The following is a 17763-nucleotide window of genomic DNA, read 5'->3' on the forward strand; positions in this document are numbered from 1 at the left end:
CCACATGGAAGGGATGGGTTGAATGCTGGGCGGCTCACCTACCACGGCTGGGACAGTGGCTTATACGATGTGACAGAGGGCTTTGTGAGGTCCTGTGGGGACACCAAAGAGAAAAGCGATGGACTCCACCTGCAGGGGGATCATGGAGGGCTTCCTGGAGTGGGGTGGGCATTGGCAGTTGGTCTTGTAGGATGAAGAGCTCACCGATAAATCAAGGCTTCTGGAAGCCAGTTTCCCTCCCCTTCCACTAGGTCCTTCCCTCTAAAAAGCCCAGCCCATCCAGCAAGACTGCCAACTCTGTCTACCACCCACAGGCCTGAAGATAAAACCAAGGGGCTGGCGGTTGTGATCGATGCCAGGAAACAGCCCCCACACCCTGGTCTGGTCAGTGCCCTGCAGTCCACCCAGGTGAGTAGGAGGCGGACAGCCTCAGCCTAGCAAGTCTTGGGAGCTCCAGGGGACTTGTGACATTCATGGAGCCCAGGGGGCTCAGAGCTGGGCCCAGGAGCCCCAGGCAGGTGCTCTTAGTTATAGGTACAGAAATCCCAGCGCAGACAGGCCTGAAGATGGAGGGCGTCCATTGGTTCATTGACTTGACAATCGGAAATTAAATCCAACTGCAAGTACGGCTGGATGCAGGGGCTTGAATATTGTCACTGAGACCTGGTTCCTGTCTCTCCACGCCTGGCTGGGTTCTCCTAGGAGGTTGCTATTCTCAGCCAGGTTCCCCACAGCTGCCATTTCTCATGGTCTTTCATTTAAGTCCAGTAAGAAAGAGTGAGAGATTGCCTTCCCAGAGGTCCCAGCAAGTTTCCTTCTGTCTCCTAAGCTCAGGTGTCCATCCACCAGCCAATCTCTGTGGCCAGAGGAATGCAACACACTGATCGGCTTAGACTTGGGTGCCATGAGCCTCGTGAGCCCAGAATGCCAGAGGAAAGCAGAGGTTCCTAAGTAGCTGGTTTAGGGAGCCGAGGAAGTGGAAGGTTGGCGTATGCTTACCTAACGGTCCGATCTCTTCTCCTCCTCCTCACTTTATAGATGGGGAAACTGAGGCCCAGAGGGGACAGGAAGTTTGTAACATGGCTTGGACCTGCTGCTCTATTGACTCCCAATGACTCACCCTCCAAACATGACACATACATGTTCCAGCCGTGCCCCACTTCTTCTCTGTTTGCCCGAATCTTAGCAGGGGGGCTTGGTGAAGGTCTAGGCAGAGCCCCTCTGAAATGGTTCTCTCTGGCAGGCTCTGGCCCCAGCCTCCATCCGTGCTGTGCTCTACCTGGGGGAGAAGGAGGCTGCTCTCCAGCTGGAGACGTTACCTGGCATCCAGGTGAGGGAGAGGCGGAGCTGAGTGGGGGTGCAGATTCACCTGCTAGGGGTCACCATGAAACAACCTAGTAGAGGTCAGCAAGTTCAAGGTGGGATGCTACAACCCGGTGGCCTGCCCTCTGTGGCAGGTGTTCCCAAATCATACAGTTCACTCTCTCTGGCAATCCCAGCACCCCCTGTGGGGACACTGCCACATGACTGTAGTTGCGGTGGCATGAAACCTATTTCATCTCGGGGCACCTGGGTGGCTTGGGTGGTTGGGCATCTGCCTTCAGCTCAGGTCATGGTCCCAGGGTCCCAGGATCAAGCCCCATGTCAGGCTCCCTGCTCAGTGGGGAGTCTACTTCTCCTTCTCCCTCTGCTCGTGCTCATAAATAATAAATAATAAAAATAACAAAATCTTTTTTAAAAAACCCTTCAAAAAAAATAAAAAAATAAAAAATAAAAAATAATAAAAAACCCTTCAACCCCCTGACCACTCCCTCCCTCTTTTCAGAAGGGGAAACAGGCCCACGGCCACATGGCAAGCTAGAGGCATACTATGGCCTCTGTCTTCCTGCATTCCCCTCCCTCGTGTTTCAGTATCTCCAGCTCAGATACTGAGATGATTTGGGGCTTTGTAGGAAAAAGCCCTGCTGTTTTCTTTAATTAGTGCCATGTATTACAATCCTGAGCGTGGGCACCCTGCCCTCTGCCCTGCTTCAGGAAATGATTTTAAAGGCCTCCTTCCTCTTCCCTCCTCCTCGCTGGTAAAGAGGCACGTCGTGAGCCAGCAGCGAGGTGCTTTTATGTGCCAGTGAATCCCTTGGGGACCTTGTCAATGTGCAGGTTCTGATGAAGTAGTTCTGGATGGGGCCCAGGATTCTGCATCTCTAGGAAGCTCCTAGGTGGTGCTGCTGCTGCTGGTCCCTGGACCACACTTTGAGTACCAAGGAGAAGAGAAGAGTCCAAAAAAAAAAAAAAAAAATAGAATCCACCCAATCCCAAGCTTAGGTCTCTGGAGCCGGGCCTGGCATAAGCTTCCAACTTCCCCGCTCAGGAGAGGCAGCTGCCTCATCCCTCCTCTATGTCTTAGAAGATACTGTCAAGATTTGGTGACCTTTTTCATCCACCCCAAGAAAGCACAGCACCTTGGTGGGTCATCAGAGGACAGTTCAAAGACTACAGAGAAGTTACATGAGAAGGGTCAGCTTCAATGAGCTTGTGCGATTGCCGGGAGAGCTGTGCTGAGCAAGAGCCTGGCTTAGAGGGAGCCCGTGCTGTGATTGATTAGTGATGTCTGCCTTGGGCACAGGCTAAGAGAGGGGCAGTATGACCACTGTTACTTGCCATTCCTTAGCCAGGGTCTCATTCTGAATTTTGATTTATCACAGAAGATCCTTGGCCCAGAAAGCCAAGGCCAGCCCTACCTGTGGTGGGTGGAGTGGTGTTGGGGCGGGGATCTTGCAGACCCTTCTCAAACATGTCCCCACACCCAAGTCCCCTGGTTCCCCTGACTGGCTTCTTTTATCTGCAGGTAGAGGCGGTGACCTCCCTGAAGGCTCTTGGCCACCACGTGGACCCCAGCCAGCTGCCCCCAGCCCTGGAGGGCCCCTTCCCCTACTGCCACAGCGAATGGGTGCAGTTTTTCCAGGTGCCTGCTTCACAGCCTCCACCCCCCCACACCCTGCCTCCTCCTCTTCCTCCCTTCACTGTCCTGCCTCAGGAATCCAGTGACCCTGTCATGTTCGACAACAGACATTCAACAAACATTTGTGATGAGGGTGCAGAGTACAGTTATGAAGGGCTCGGGCTCCGGGCCCAGACAGCCTGGGTTCCAATCCCAGCTCTGCTGTGTGACCTTGGGTAAGTTATCTATCTTCTCTGAGCCCTTTACCTTGTGTACAAAACAGAAGGGGTAACGATAGCACTTCCCGAGGGGGCCGTGGTGAGGATTAATTGGGTTAACGTGGGCGAAGAGCTTAGAAGAGTGGCTGGCGCATGCAAAGAGCTGTGTTGATGTTAACCGAAAATAAATGGACAGACATTTGTTCTGTGGACCCACACAGCTCAGAGAACACAGGGGCTGGTCGGGGAGGCAGACTCGTTTCCTCCCGAGAGAGGGAGGGGATCAGGAAACCGCCAGGGCCAGGGCTGGGCTACTTCCCTGAGTGATCTCAGCTTCTCCTCGGCACGACCCCGGAGGGGGCATTTCATGCCCAGTTTAACACATGAGGACACAGAGGACAGGGAGGGGCCCTAGCACAACAGCACACAGAAGATTCCAGGCTCAAATCGCACAGAAACCAGTGCTCATAAATGCCACCCTGGACTTTCCCTAGAGCAGGGCTGCTCACCCTTAGCACTGTCCATGTTTGGGACTGGTAATTCTTTTTTTTAGAGGGGGGTAGGGAGTTGCTATCTTGTGCATTGTAGCATGATTAGCACCGTCTCCGGCCACTACATGCACTCTGACAGGAGTGCCTCACAAAGTAGGACAACCAAAATCATCTCCAGACTTTGCCTAATGTCCCCTGGGGGATGAAATCACCCCCAAGTGAGAATCACTGGTCTACACTAACGGTCTGATGCGGTGGTTGATTTATTTGTTTGGGGCCCAGGCACTCTCTTGTTGAACATGTGCCTGTTTTTGAACAGGCGGTACATTAAAAATTCAAATGCTACTAAAGGGTATATATTGAGCAATCTGCCTTCCTGTTCATCCCCTGTTCCCCTCTGATGAATCCAGTGGCCTTTGAGCTGTATTTTTACTTTAAAACCATCCCTTGAAACAGAATCTAACCCATAGAATATAAAACTAATGATGATGATGGCTAATACACTTAGTGCCTCGCACACATGAACCCATTTCATCCTCACACAAGCCTGTAAGGTAGGAACTACTGCCATCCCATTTTACAGAGGAGGAAACAGAGGCACAGAGAGGCTAGGCAACTTGCTCAAGGTCTCACAGCCAGTCAATGGTGGAGTTGGGTTGGAGTGGGACCCAACAGAGGATGTCTCCTAGCTCCACCCTCCCACACCTGCTCCTTCCTCTTCCCCAAGGGGATTCCTTGGGTCTTCTTTTCTCTCCCTCTCTCATTCCCAGCGCCAGTGGTTCTCAGAGTGTGGTCTCTGGACCAGCAGCATCAGCACCACCTGGGAACTTGTTAGAGATGCATGCTCTCAGACCCCACCCCCCAAAATTAAATCAGGAACTCAGGAGTGGAGCTCAGCAGTCTGGAGTTTAACCAGCCCTCCAGGTGATTCTGATGCAGCTAAAGTTTGAGAACCACTGTCCGACACCCACCCTGTGTCCTCCTGGAGGGGGCCAGGCACCGTCCTCACTGGTCCAGGCTAACACCCCCACTCTGGCCTCCCATCCTGCAGAAGTTGGACCCTTTCCTAGCTGACCTCCGCCAGGCCTCCTCCTTGCTAAAGGCTTCCATCAAGCAGTTTGAGAAGAGTCACCCCCCTGGAGGGGTGCAGGTGAGCCAGGCACATGGGGTGGGGAAGCCCCGCTACAGCCCAGATTCCATGGAGCAAGGGCTCAGTGAAGGGGACTGGCACAGTGGGCATCATCATCCCATTTTTCATCCATTCACTGGACTAATGTTTATTGGACACTCACTATGTGTCAGGCCCTGGAGACCCAGCCTGGGCAAGCCGACTCATCCCTGCCCTTGGAGTGGTTAGTGGTACAGTGGCAGAGGCAGTCATTAAAAAAGTAAATGAAAAATGGGTATGTAGTTATAAATTGAGCCAAATGTCATGAAAGATCAAGAACAATAAGGAAAGAGGGAAGGCCTCCCTAAAGAGATGGTATTTAAGTTGCCACCTGAGCATGAGAAGGAGCTAGCCATGGAATAGGAGGGCAAATCTGTGCTAAGTGTTGAGATGGAATTGTTCTGGTATGTCTGAGAGTGGCACGGAGGCCAACGTAGAGCTGAGTGGTGGGAGTGGGTTAGGCGAAGAAGAGGACAGCTGGAGGATCTTCTAATCCGGTGGAGGCTGTATCAAGGAGCTGGGCTGGGATTTGACTCTTAGCTGGCAGGGAAGCCCACTTTTACGCAGTGGGATGAACACCTTGGCACCTTGAGATCCGTCCAGCTGCCGTGTGGGGAGCAGACTGCAGGGGGTGGGGAGCCAGAGAGCAGCAGGGAGACCAGTGAAGAGGCTGAGATGAGTGTCCCAGAGAGATGATGGCGCTTGGACCAGTGAGGTTGCCATGGCGACAAGAGGAAGAGTGGCTCAAGGAGACATTTTACAAATAGAAAGGACAGATTTCTGCAGGACCTCGAATGCCACTACTGGGGCAGTCAGGCCTGATCTGGGTGTAGAGTGAGAGTGGGGACTGAGCCTCAGGTCACCTCCCTACACTGACAGGAGGCCTCCAGGTGTCTGAGCAAGTCCAAGGAGCTGATGGAGGCCGTGCTGAGGGACCCAGGCCTGCTGGGCCTCCAGCGGGAAGGGGGAGCCACTCTGGCCAGGCTGCGGCAGGAAGCTGGTCGGCTGGACTTCAACCCCGACGTCAGGTACCAACACCCAGGCTTATCCTCCCCCACCTTTGTTCCCTGGCCTGAGGGCTTGGAGCTGGGACACACCAGGAGGGCGCTAAGGACGCCTAAGATGGGCATTTGCAGGGCCCGTCTCCTGTGCAGAGGCTTTGGTAAGATCCCCGTCCCTTCTCTGCTCCCCCTCCTTCAGCCCTGGCCGTCTTCAGCCCGAGGTAGGTATCAGAGGACGGCCCCTGCTCATTCCAGGCCACCCTCAAGCACTTTTTCTGACTTTCTAAGACACTGGGCTGAGTCCCTTCAAGGGTCCATCTGTTTATCCCTCAAAAGAACCTTGTGAGGGCCATATAGTCCTCATTTGGCCGATGGGTGACCAGGGCTCTGAGAAATGCCCTGACAGCCAGGACATCTGAGCAGCAACCCCTGCAGACCCTGCCTTCCCTGGTGGGCTCTTCAGCCTGCCCGAGACAACCCCATGCTGTGTCACAAAACAAACACATATATATTCTTGGCCAGTACCAGTTTTCTTAAATATAGGGGTGGGGGTGCAAGTCGGTAATTAAATCAGCCAGTAATTGGCGATATTTTATCTCCATTAGAACAAACAACAAAACAAAGTTTACCCAAGCACCCGAGAATAATTTTGTGTAACCAACACCTAAATAGCACTTAGTACGAGCGCAGCCTCATGCTGAGGGCTTTGTGAATATTAACTTGTTTCACTCCCACTAGGTGGAGTCTAGCATTATCCTCATTTTACTGTGGAGGAGCCTGAGGCCCAGAGAGAGGCTGAGTGACTTTCCCAGGATCACACAGCCGGGGTGTGGTGGGGTCAGGACTTCAACCCACGCAGCCTGGCCCAGACTCTTGAACACGCCACCCCGAGCTGCAGCTGCAGACAGATTCACGCTGACGTGGGTGCTGGCGCTGGGCGCGTCCCCCTGCCTGGCCCAGGGCCCGGCGGGGCTGGCACTGTCCTTCCCCGAGTGACCGGGCCTCCGGGGCTGGCGGTCTGGCTCCTCCGGCCCCCCCCAGGCCTCTGCAGACCGTTGGCCACCAGCAGCTCCGCCAGGGGGCGCTGTGCTCCCACCTGAGCCGCCGGGTCCCTGCAGCTCTGCCCGCCCACCCCCGCGGCCCTCTGTGCCCCCAGGCACAGAGCATTTTCCATCCCGGCCCTGGGCCTCACCTTCCTCCCGGGAAGGGCAGTGATCTGTGGGCAGCTGCAGGCAGATGAGGAGGCCCAGAGCATGGGTAGCAGGCTTTCCTTCCATCTCCTTCTGGAGTAAGACCTCGGAGGGCAGAGGAGGGGTTGGGTGGGATTTGAGGGGTGTCGGGAAGAGCCCTGAGGTCCCTCCTTCCCTGGAGTGTTACCATGCCCCAATCCTGTCTGTGCCTCTTCACTTACGTCTTATTGGCTTTGCCGACTTTTAAAAAACTATGTGCAAAAAAGCCGCAGACCAGGTTTCAATTCGGAATGCCACGCACTAGTCAGTTCTCTCTGGACCTCAGTCCCCATCTGTAAAATGGAAGCGAGGCTGGAAGGGCGTGTTCCGGCCAGTCACCACCATTACAATAGAAATGATAAGTGCTAACAAACACTGTGTGGTGGGCCCTGTGGTAAGAGGTCTGAATGTGTGAGGGCTGGTTCTCAGCCCCTACCGCCCCCCTGGAACCATCTAAGAAGCTTTAGAAAGCACTGATGTCCAGGCCGTACTCAAAGTCTGATTCAGTTGGCTTAGGGTAGGTGTTAAGATTGGAACCCGGATCTGTCCAGGTCACTTCATACCCTCCCAGGGAAGGGGAGGGTCATTTGGCTTCCTGCTGTGTGCTCTGGTCTTCTCAGTCCCATGGAAGGCCAGGTCTAAGGTCCAGAGAGGTATAGGGACCTGCCCAAGGTCACACAGCAAGGCAGCAGCTGGAATACCCAGGCTGGAACCAGAGAATTGGTAGGGGTTGCAGGGGGCAGGCCTGTGCTGGGCAGGAGTACTGGTGGGGAGGAAGATTTTGGGCCCCCTTTCCCTCTCTTCCATCTCCCAGGAGCCATCTGGCTGAAGCTGTCACCTTGTACGGCCTCGTGGATGAGCAGCTGCATGTCCTGGTCACTGCATCTAACCACCTCCTGGGGAGGCTGGAGCTCCGCATCCGACTGGGCCGCCTGGAAGCTGCCATCCACCAGGTGAAAGGGGAGGCTGGCCTCTCCACAGGGAAGCCCCTGCCCCAGGCCCCGGGCCCTGCCCCAGCCAGGCACTCCCTCTGGTGTAAGGACCCAAGGCTGGTGTCCCGTGACATGGCACATGACGGCGCTACATGAGTGCCCAACCAGTGAAGACCTAACCCCAAAAGCCATACTTACCCTGCCAAGCCCTGGGCCGGAGCCTTTGTGTCTGCCATGATTTTCCAACCTTATCACTTACCGGTGATGTGGGAAGATGCCAGGATTTCTCCCACTCATCGATGAGGACACTGAGGCTGGGAGACATTACATCACCTGCCTGTGGTCACACACCTGGCGATCCTGGAGCCCACACCTGGCATCACTACTCTGACTGCTGGCGCCTAGAACTAGTGCATCCCTTTATCACAGAGCCGGTGTGGGCTCTGATCCTGGCTCCAGCACTGACTCTGACCCTAGGCAGGTTATTTAACTGTTCTCTGCCTCAGTTTCCCCATCCATTCAACGGGGAATAATAGTAGTGCCTGCCACACCAGGCTTTTGGAGGATAAAACAAGGGAATACATAGTCCCAGAATAAGAAGGGAACTTCTGCTCATGGGTTCAAGAGCCATTGTATCCCCTCCATCCCTTGCTGAATCCTCATGTCTACCCCATTATGCCACTGAGTAAACTGAAGCCCAGAAGGAGGAAGTGACTTGCCCAGTTCACATAGTGAGTTCATTGCACCTTACTTCACAGCACTGGTGCACCCGACTCTACAGAAGGCAGCTTTTCCTCTGGCACTGTATGCATACCCCTGGAGATGGGGAGCTCATTACTCTCAAAGCTGCCTCTTATGAATGGTGGCACCAAGTGGTTATCGCAAGCTGAAATTCGCCACCCCGTGACTTCATTCGGACAAGCATGCCCAGAAGGCTTACTTTGTGCATGGTATTGGCCAGGGTACCACAGTAGTACTGGGGTCCCACTCAGGGAGTCATCTCCCCTTCAGGTATTTGAAAATTGTGACAATACACCCACCCTCCCCAAACTGTCCCTCCTCCCCAGAACTGGGAAGGCCTCAGTCTAGGCCAATGGGCATAGGCCCAGCCACTGAATAACTGAGGACAAGAAGATCCCCACCGCCAAGGAAGTTGGGGAACTAGCTAAGGGACGTCCCCCCAGGCACCCGCCCTCCATGTCCAAACCTCCCTCCCCTACCCTAGGTCAGCAGCTGGATGGAGCAGGAGGGGAGCCGGTGCCTGCAAGTGCTGACCCCCAAAGACACAAGCTTGGAGACTATAGAGAAGGCCCACGCCGAGTTTGAGGACTTCTTCCTTCAGGCTGCGGTGCGTTCCTAAGACTGGGACACAGGACCAGAGCAAATGGAGAAGGCAGTGGAGGAGGGGGGCCCTGTGGGGAAAGGTGTGGAGGTAGGAGAGTATGAAGAAACTTCCAGAGACACAGAGAAGACCAGCTTAGATCACAGAGGGTTCAGCTTAGATGCTGTCTCCTCCAAGAATCCTTCCTGGACCACCACATCCAAAAAAGACCTATCTCCAAATCCCTGGCAGATTTCATAAAATACAGATTCCGGGGTCGGCCTTAGAGGTGGTGGGCAAGGAATTTGTACCCTTGATGTAGTGGACCCTAGGACACGGTGACTCAGCCCCTTCTCAGTCCTCAGGGAGCTCTGGGGGCAGACAAACAGGGAAACAGAAAGGGACACACAACAGGAGCCCCTAACCCAGGCCCGGGGTCAGGGAAGTCTTCCAGAAGGAGGTGACACTAAACAGAGTCTGAGCTAGGCAAGTGAGCTGCTGAGGCAGAGGCCTGGCCCCCAACTTACAGACCCGCAGTTCAGCGGCGGGGCAGCAGAGGTTCCTGGCCTCTGGAGGAGGCCTCAGCCAAGATGGGAGCTGAGTGGACGCCCCCTGTCCCCGCCCAGGCCCAGTACCGCCGTGGCCTGGAGCTGTCCAAGGAGGCGGCTCAGCTGGGAGCTGCGGCCGAAGGCACCAGAGAGGCCGGAGGAGCGGAGTGTCCGGAACTGGCGGCCTTGGCCTCCACCCGGCGGGCCTTCCAGGCGAAGCTGACCCACTTCTACATGGCGGCCGAGCGGCAGCGCACAGACCTGGAGACGCTGCTGCACCTGTACCACTTCTGCAGGAAGGTGAGCCTCGTGGCTCCCCTGCCCAGACCACTCCTGCCCACCCCAGCCGGGAGGGAGCCTGGGAACCCGCACGCGGCCCTGGGTTCTTAGTGTGATTCATTCTGTAGTCCTGTGGGGTGGCAGGAGAGCATTACCTAGCGTTTTCTAGAAGAGAAGCAACGTGTGAGAGGATAGGTTGCTCCCCTAAATCAGTCCTGGCTGATCTCTGACCCCAGCTTGTCCCACTAACCCAGGCGGCTCCCCAGCTCTCAAAGGACACTCAGAAATCATCTGCTTCTTAAACGCTGGGATTAGGGGAAAGGAGGCCAGGGATTTCCGAGAATCCAATCAAAGCTGTGGACTTTGTCTCCACAGGTAGCTCTCTGCTACCTGTCAGCTCCCAGCTGACAACTTCTGGTGGCCAGACCCGCCTTAAGAATGTTGACCTTATCCTACTCCTTTGGCTGGGGAAACAGGATCAAAGAAGGGTTGTCACTCAGCCAGCGTCACACAGCCAGCCCATGACACCATTCTAGTGCTCTTTCCCATGCCCCACCTTGTCCGGCACAGACAGCAGGAGCTGGGGAAAGGGGATGGACAGTCGGCGCAGGGTGGGCCCAGGGGTTTTTCTGAGCACCCTCAGAGCAGAGGCCTCGGCCCTTGCCGGGAGCCCAGAGTTTGGCCAAGAGCGGGGAGGAGAAGGTAGGGCTCCTCTGGTGGATGGGAGTGGGGCAGTGCTGGGGTAGGAGGCAAGGGGAACTCCATTGCTTGGCATCCATCATCCCTCGGCAATCCAGTGTCGCCAGGCTGAGCAGTCCCATTTTACAGATGAGCAGACTGAGGCCCTGAGAGGGGAAGGAAGGGACTTGCCTAAGACCACTTGCCCAAGGCTGCAGAAGAGAGCTGGAATCCAAACACAGATGCATTCGTGATGCTCTGTGTTCTTCTCCAACAGTGAGAAGGCCGGTGGTAACAGATTCCCCTGTTCAACTGGTTGTGATGATGATGGTGATGATGATGGTACGATCATTATCAGAGTAGCCCACATTAGTGACTGTGGACTCCGTGCCAGACACATGCTTGTTTTGATCTCATAATTTTTTTTTCCATTTATTTTTTTTAAAGTAGGCTCTATACCCAATGTGAGGTTCAAGCTCACAACCCCGAGATCAGGTCACACACTCTGCTGACTGAGCCATCTAGGCACCCCTAATCTCACCATATCTTTATGAGGAAAGGGTACCTAAAGAGGAGAGTGCCTCACTCATGATTCCCCAGAGGACTGGTGGCCAAGCAGGATTTGACTTAAGACCCTCCCCACCATTTAGCCATTTAGCCACATCTCTCATTTTTCTGATGGGGAACTGAGGCTTAGGAGGACAAGGTACAGCCCCAGAGAGCTGCACCCCAGATGGGACAAGAACCCACAGCTCTGGCCCAGGCCCAGGGTCCTCAGACTTGCCCCCTCGCACTTGCCCCTGAGGACAGAGTGTGGCAAGGGCCTGACCCCAGCCTCCCAGCTGTCAGGCTGGTCTAGCACAGAGCAGACAATGAACACCGGATGCTTCAGAGGGCAGCAGGAGGGACTCTGGTCAAGGCCCGCCTGGGGCACTGCAAGAACAGGCCACTCTGTCTCTGCAGGGCAGCCGGCAAGGGATATGACAGTGGCAGTGAAGGGACCCCCACTCCCAGCTGACAGCAGAGAGCCAGGCGGTGCCAGAATCTGGGGCTTAGAGCCAGGGGGGCAGCTCCTGCCTGCACAGGCCGTGTGACCTCAGCGACGGTCTTCTCTGCTCTGGGCCTCAGCTCCTCATCAGTAATAGCGATCGTCATAGTAATCATAACCAATGCTTTTGGAGTTATTATGTGGTGGGCCCTGTCCGTCATTTCACAGGTCATTTCATTGTCACACCAACTCTCTGAGGCAGGTGCTATTATTATGCCCATTTTATGCACCAGGAAACACAGAAAGGTCAAATAACTCTCCAGGGTCACACAGTTGGAAAGTGGCAGAGCTGAGATTCAAACCCAGAACCCTTGGCTCTGGTGCCAGCCTTGCTGGGTAGTGAGAGAATGAAACGAAATGTAAGTAAACCCTCACCCCCTGGGGCTTTACTCAAATTTGGTGTTATTATTATCGACACCAATATGATCATCATTAGCAGCAGTAGGAGCGTGGAATGCCTCATGGGTTAAGGGCATCTGGCAGCTTCTCTCCCTTGCTTACTAATTTTAGCCGATTTCAGCCCCATAAAGCCATCTCGCTGCAGCTCTGCGCCTTTGCACTTGCGGCTCCCTCCTTGGGGAACCATCTGCCTCAAGACCGGCTGCTGCCTTGCTTTCTGCAGGCTCAGCTCGCAGGTCCCCTCCTGGCCGCCGCCCTTCCCGACCGCCTGGCCCCCCATCCCTGCAGTCACCCTGTTTTTTTCACTTCACGGTGCTCCTCACCATCTGCAATTATCCTGTGGCTTCCTCCCCTGCTTGCCTGTTGTGACTGGGGAGGTGAGCCCCGGACTGTGTCCTCATGCATCCCTGGTGCCAGGTGCAGGGTCGGCCCCCACAGAGGCCAAGTAGCTACAGGAAGAGCGAGGAGTGAGGCAGAGGAAGGAAGACTGGGGGGGGGGGGGGCGGCAAGCGGGAGGATAGATCCCCCCCTACCCCTGGCCACCCGTGCCAGGCCTGGAAGTCAGACAGGAGGTGGCCTCAACCCTGGAATCCCACCCCGGCCATCTCACTGACCTGGCAGCAGGCCCCTGCTCCTCTTAATCCACACGATCCAGGCTTGGGCAAGATGATCTCGGAGGGCTACCCATCCCCGTGCGGCTCAGCCTAGGAGATGGGGTCCCAGACCGACCGACAGACAGGACAGCCCTGGGGCTGCACTCAGCCCCAGGCCGAGAGCGCGTGGACCACAGCTTTGGCACTAAATAATAATAAAACAATTGTGCCGCTAACAGAGATTTATGGAGCCCTTCCCCAGCCGTGAGCTCCGTGTGCTTCCGCCAATATGAAGCCATTTATCTAAAGACAAGTTCCCTTAATCCGCGGAAAGATGGTTTCCTTGGAGAAAACGGTTCTCAATCCCCACAGCTAACAGCTCGCTGTCGGCTCCTAAATTAATGGAGAGAAAGATTATGTTTTTCACGAGCTGCTGGGAATGTGCTGGCTCCTTTGCAGCCTGCAGACATTTTGTGGGTGAAGTAGGGACAGGCCACATCCTAAAATGGGGCAGAGTGAGGGGAGCCCGGGCCCGGGTTGGCTGGCGGTCTTGATGGTGACTGCGCCGCACCACCCTGCCTGGGCCAGTCTCTCCCGTGCAAGGAGGTGCGTGGACACATCGGAGTCTAAGGCTGGACACATCTGAGTTCAAATCCCAGCTCTCCACTGACTTGCAGCATGACCTGGGGCAAGAGATTTCACGTCTCTGAGCCTTGGTTTCCTCCTCTGTAAAATGGGCTACTGGTACAGTTCAGTGTGATCCTACCCGAGATGCATAGAACCCAGCAAACAGTCGGTGCTCAATTAACATCCACTAGACACTTCTCTCCGTGTCACTCATAAGGCGGGAAGACAATTGTTACCACAATCCAAGAACCCGAATGATCATCTAGTACAATCTCATCTTCTCGAGAAGGAATAACTGAGCCCCCGAGGGGCTAAGTCTTTGCTGGCCCTCTGGGTCTGTGAGACCATGCCTGAGGATCCAAGGGGTGCTAGGGGCCCTTTACTGATCGCAGGTGTGTTTACCTCAGGGAAGAGAGGGAAACCGTTGCCTTCATTGATGGCAGAGACCCTCATGGCACACAGAGGAGGCCAGGTCACTGATTGGGCATTTCTTAGGAATTCAGCCCAGGAATACTTACTCTCTGCTTGGAAAGGCGCATCCTTTTCCTCATGGAGCCCCACAGTCCCACTCGTAGTCTGAACTCCTCATCCCCCTCTTCTCGCCCCCAGATGACCTGGTTTCACATGGACTGTCAGGACCTGATGAGACAGCTCAGGCTGGGCAAGACCCAAAGGGCCAGCCCTGGAGACCAGCGCCGCCTCCTCCGCTACCTGCAGCGACTGGCGTCTGAGTTCCCTGCAGAGAAGCTCACGGCCATGGAGCTGCAGGTGGCCTCTCTGAGCCAGGAGGGCCTGGGCCAGGACCTGTGGGAGGAGGCCCGGGTGAGACACGAGGAGATCCAGACTCTCCTGAAGAAGGCACTAGCCCACTGTCCATGCCCAGAAGGGCCCACTGCCCCCTCAGCACACTTGGGACTCAGAAGGGCAGCTGCCAAGGGCCAGAGTCTGAATGGAGATGTTACTTCCAGGGGAAGGCCAGGCCTGCCCCTCCAGGATTCACTAGGCCTGGACCGTTCGCCAAATTCCTATTGGCCTCGGGCCCCCAGAGAGGGGCAGAACAGAAATTTGCAGGCAGGCCTTTTGCCGCAGGACGTTGGCCAGGCCCGAGAGGCTGATGAAGGCAAAGGCCCCCATGAGCCATTTCCGTTTCCTGCCCCTGAGGGCTTCCTGGCCCCCCTCTTCTCCTGGCAGCGACTCCCCAGGCAGAGTCAGACCCCCCATCCCACGGGGGGCAGCTTCTCCTCAGAGGGGACAGACTCACAGACGTCCCTGGAGGACTCCCCCCAGACGAGTCCCCCTGCATCCCTCTAGCTAGGACCCCCTCCAATCGCACCAGGCTCCGGGGTGGGGGGGTGGTGGCTGGGAAGGGGCCCAGGGACAAGAGGAAGCTGGGGAGCCCTGGCTGATCCTATCTGGACCTGGCTCCTGAGCACTCGCTGTATGTTTGGCCCATGCTAGGAGAGGGTAAGAACCCGAACTCATTCCCAGCTCTAGAAAACTCTAGGAAGACCTGACTCAATCGGAATAGAGAGTACTGAGGGCAAGGCAGGACACCGTAGAGCCTGGGAGACTCCGTAAGCCCCGCGTCCCATCGTGGATGGAGCTGTTGGTACAGACCCTTCCAGAGGTCTTGGCAAGCCTGACACCCATCTGGAGTTCGGGGGTGTATTAGCTTCTCCTTGGAGCCCGGGGCGGGGGCATAGTTGCCATGAGTGGGGAGATTCCGGGGAGTGGCTTCTGATCCGAGACAAGGATTCCAGTGCCTGTTTATTTGGCAGTGATTCCAGGAACCACAGGGAGGAGGTGAGTGTGGGAAGGGAATAAAGGGCGTGTTGTCAAGTAAATCACCGCATGCTGACTGTTTATTCTCTGGGCCGGCCTGGGGCAAAGAGAATCATCTGCTGGAAGCCAGTCAGTGTACCCTGAAGGAGTAAGTAAGGGCAGGGCATGCACTCTCTGCTCTCTCCCTGGCGCCTCCCACGCACAAGGGCCATCAGTCTCACAGTCCAGGAACCCCAAGAGATCTTGTCCCCCGCCACGCACTCCAGAGAGAACCTTCTCCCCCGATGATGTTCTAGCTTCCTCTCCCCACACATCTCCTCAGACTCTTCGACTTTCACTCCCCCACTCCCCGGATCCCCATCTCTCTTTAGGCACAGCTTCTGGTGCCCCGGGTCTTAGGTGGGGTTCTGCTGGTGGTTGGGTTTGGGTGAGAGTAGGGAGCCACATCCCCATCCAACAGGAGGACAAGGTGGGAAGGCCTTGACACCTCCGATCTCAGAGTAAAGCGGGAGCGCGAGTTTCTTGTCTCACAGAGTCCAAGAATGAGTCTCGAGGACAAAAGAGAATGAGTAAAGTGATAGAGTTTTATGAAGCAAGGGTACAGAAAAAGCTCTCAGGAGTGAGAGGGGTCCCAATAGTGTTGCCAACATGAGCCTCCACCGACAGTCTTATTTAGAACTAACTGGGGAGCCTGTGGCCTTATCATTTTTGGGATGGCTTGGTCTGAGTAAGGACTGGTGACAACATCTTTAATGGCTCACTTCTTCCATGGGGTATGGTTATTCTTGGTTGGTCACAGTGTGGCTGCCATAAAAAGACCCTACCGCTGATGCCCAGGGCAGGTTAGTCTGGTTTGTTCCCTTATCTCTGGTTTTGTTAGGCCTCAGCATTTCTGGGATTTCTGTGAGCCTGGTCACGTAGCCTCCTACCTATCTCTCTCTACCTCACCCCAACTGTCCTTTCTAGGGTATCTAGAAGACAGCCAGCCTTTCACTTGGCTCAGAGTAACCCCTGCTAGCGCCTCCCCTGAATGTCATGATGCTGGGAAAGTATGAGGCCCTGTGCCTGCCTAGGATATATTAATAAGGTGGCCCCTGGCAGCCTGGCCCTGGAATCTTCCTAGCTCCGGGCAGAGGGTGGGGCACTCAGCTCAACTCTGGAAAGAGAAGGAAGCTGGATGGGAGTGTGCCTGGGAGTGCCAGGCAAGTTTTTTGGGAAACAGCTCAGCAGAGAAAGCAACACAAACCTCAATGCCCAAGTTGGCTTCAGGAATCTTCTAAGACTCTAGATTTCTTCAGGTGTGGTCTGTGGCTTGTCTGCCTCAGAACCATGAGCAGAGTTGATCAAAGGCAGCTTCCTAGGGGGTCCCACCCAGATAATTAAAATCAGACCCTTGGAGCCAGGGCATGGCAGGGAACTGCAGTTGTAATCAACTACTTGGGTGTTTCCCCTGCGACACGACGAGGTGGGGTACTGTGGGGCCACACTTGAGGCTAGGGTCTGAGCTGGCCCCCCAACCCAGGCCAGCCCACGTTCTTGCATTCCACTCTTCTGCCTTCGTCCAGACTGGCCTGAGGATGCAGGAGGCGGGTGATAAGCCCACCTCCATCCATGCCTGTCGCCTCAGAGGGGGGCTGAAGGCTCTTAAAATGCTGTTGCCATAGCAGCAGCATCCAACCAGTGGGGGACCATGGGCAGGGAGCCAGGGCACCTGGGGTGCAAGGATAGAAGCTAACTTCCGAGAGAGAAAACAAGACACTGTAAGGGAGGAGAGGGGCTGAGGAGGCGGATGGATGATCCCCGAATCCTTGGAAGGGAGGGCTCCCCAAAGCCATCTTGTGCATCCCACTGACTCTAAAAAGAGCCAAACCGCAAGAGCAGCCCATGGGGGAGAGGGGAGGCAGACATGAAATATAATGATGCATACTAGTATATAAAAACAAATAAATAATAATAATAATAATAATAATAATAATAGCTAACATTTATTCTGCATTTTTTTAGCGCCTAGCTCGGTGCTAAGCACTTTAGAAGCTTTACAGGGCTCACTGGATCTTTCATGACAATCCTAGGAAGTCAATACAATACCAATTTCACTCCATTTTACTGGGGAGGATACCAAGACTCAGACAAGTGTTATGCAGTGAGTGGCAGAGCCAGGACTTGGTACCACACTGATACCTTGGACTTATCTTGGGACAAGCCTGGGCTGATTGCTGTTTCTGAATTGGTCACAGGCTTTGTCTCCTCAGAGACTGGGCTACTGCCGAGTGCCCCAGGGGCCTTGGCTGAGCTGGTCTTGGTCCTCTGGGCACTGCACATCTGGTCTCTTGTAGCACGCTAGCCAGTGTCGCAAAGTGGTCCATCACGTGGCTCTGGAGTTGGACAGGCCAGATTTCTGCCCAGGCTCCCTGACTCACAAGCTGTGAGTCCTTGGCCAAGTTGTGCTACCTTTCTGTGCCTTGGTTGCCTTACCCATAAAATAAGACTAATCAGATCTCAGAACCTTGC

At 55.1% G+C, this 17763-nt stretch overlaps 1 protein-coding gene across 2 annotated transcripts in view; it reads left to right on the forward strand.

Annotated features, from left to right (window-relative positions):
* The window catches only part of KIAA1755 (KIAA1755 ortholog), a 39697-nt gene extending 24183 nt beyond the window's left edge, over positions 1-15514 (forward strand). Inside the window, exons 6-14 of one of the 2 annotated variants that reach the window (XM_041733474.1) lie at positions 315-408; positions 1244-1330; positions 2846-2962; positions 4699-4797; positions 5695-5843; positions 7860-7998; positions 9203-9325; positions 9925-10146; positions 14080-15514. In XM_041733474.1, coding sequence (XP_041589408.1) covers positions 315-408; positions 1244-1330; positions 2846-2962; positions 4699-4797; positions 5695-5843; positions 7860-7998; positions 9203-9325; positions 9925-10146; positions 14080-14781 — 1732 coding nt within the window. In that variant the 3' untranslated portion in view covers positions 14782-15514. The remainder of the gene's footprint in view (positions 1-314; positions 409-1243; positions 1331-2845; positions 2963-4698; positions 4798-5694; positions 5844-7859; positions 7999-9202; positions 9326-9924; positions 10147-14079) is intronic. The other variant, XM_041733475.1, reaches the window with a different exon arrangement.
* The last annotated feature ends 2249 nt before the right edge of the window (positions 15515-17763 follow it).

The sequence above is a fragment of the Vulpes lagopus genome, chromosome 18 (assembly GCF_018345385.1).
Source record: "Vulpes lagopus strain Blue_001 chromosome 18, ASM1834538v1, whole genome shotgun sequence".
NCBI lineage: Eukaryota > Metazoa > Chordata > Mammalia > Carnivora > Canidae > Vulpes > Vulpes lagopus.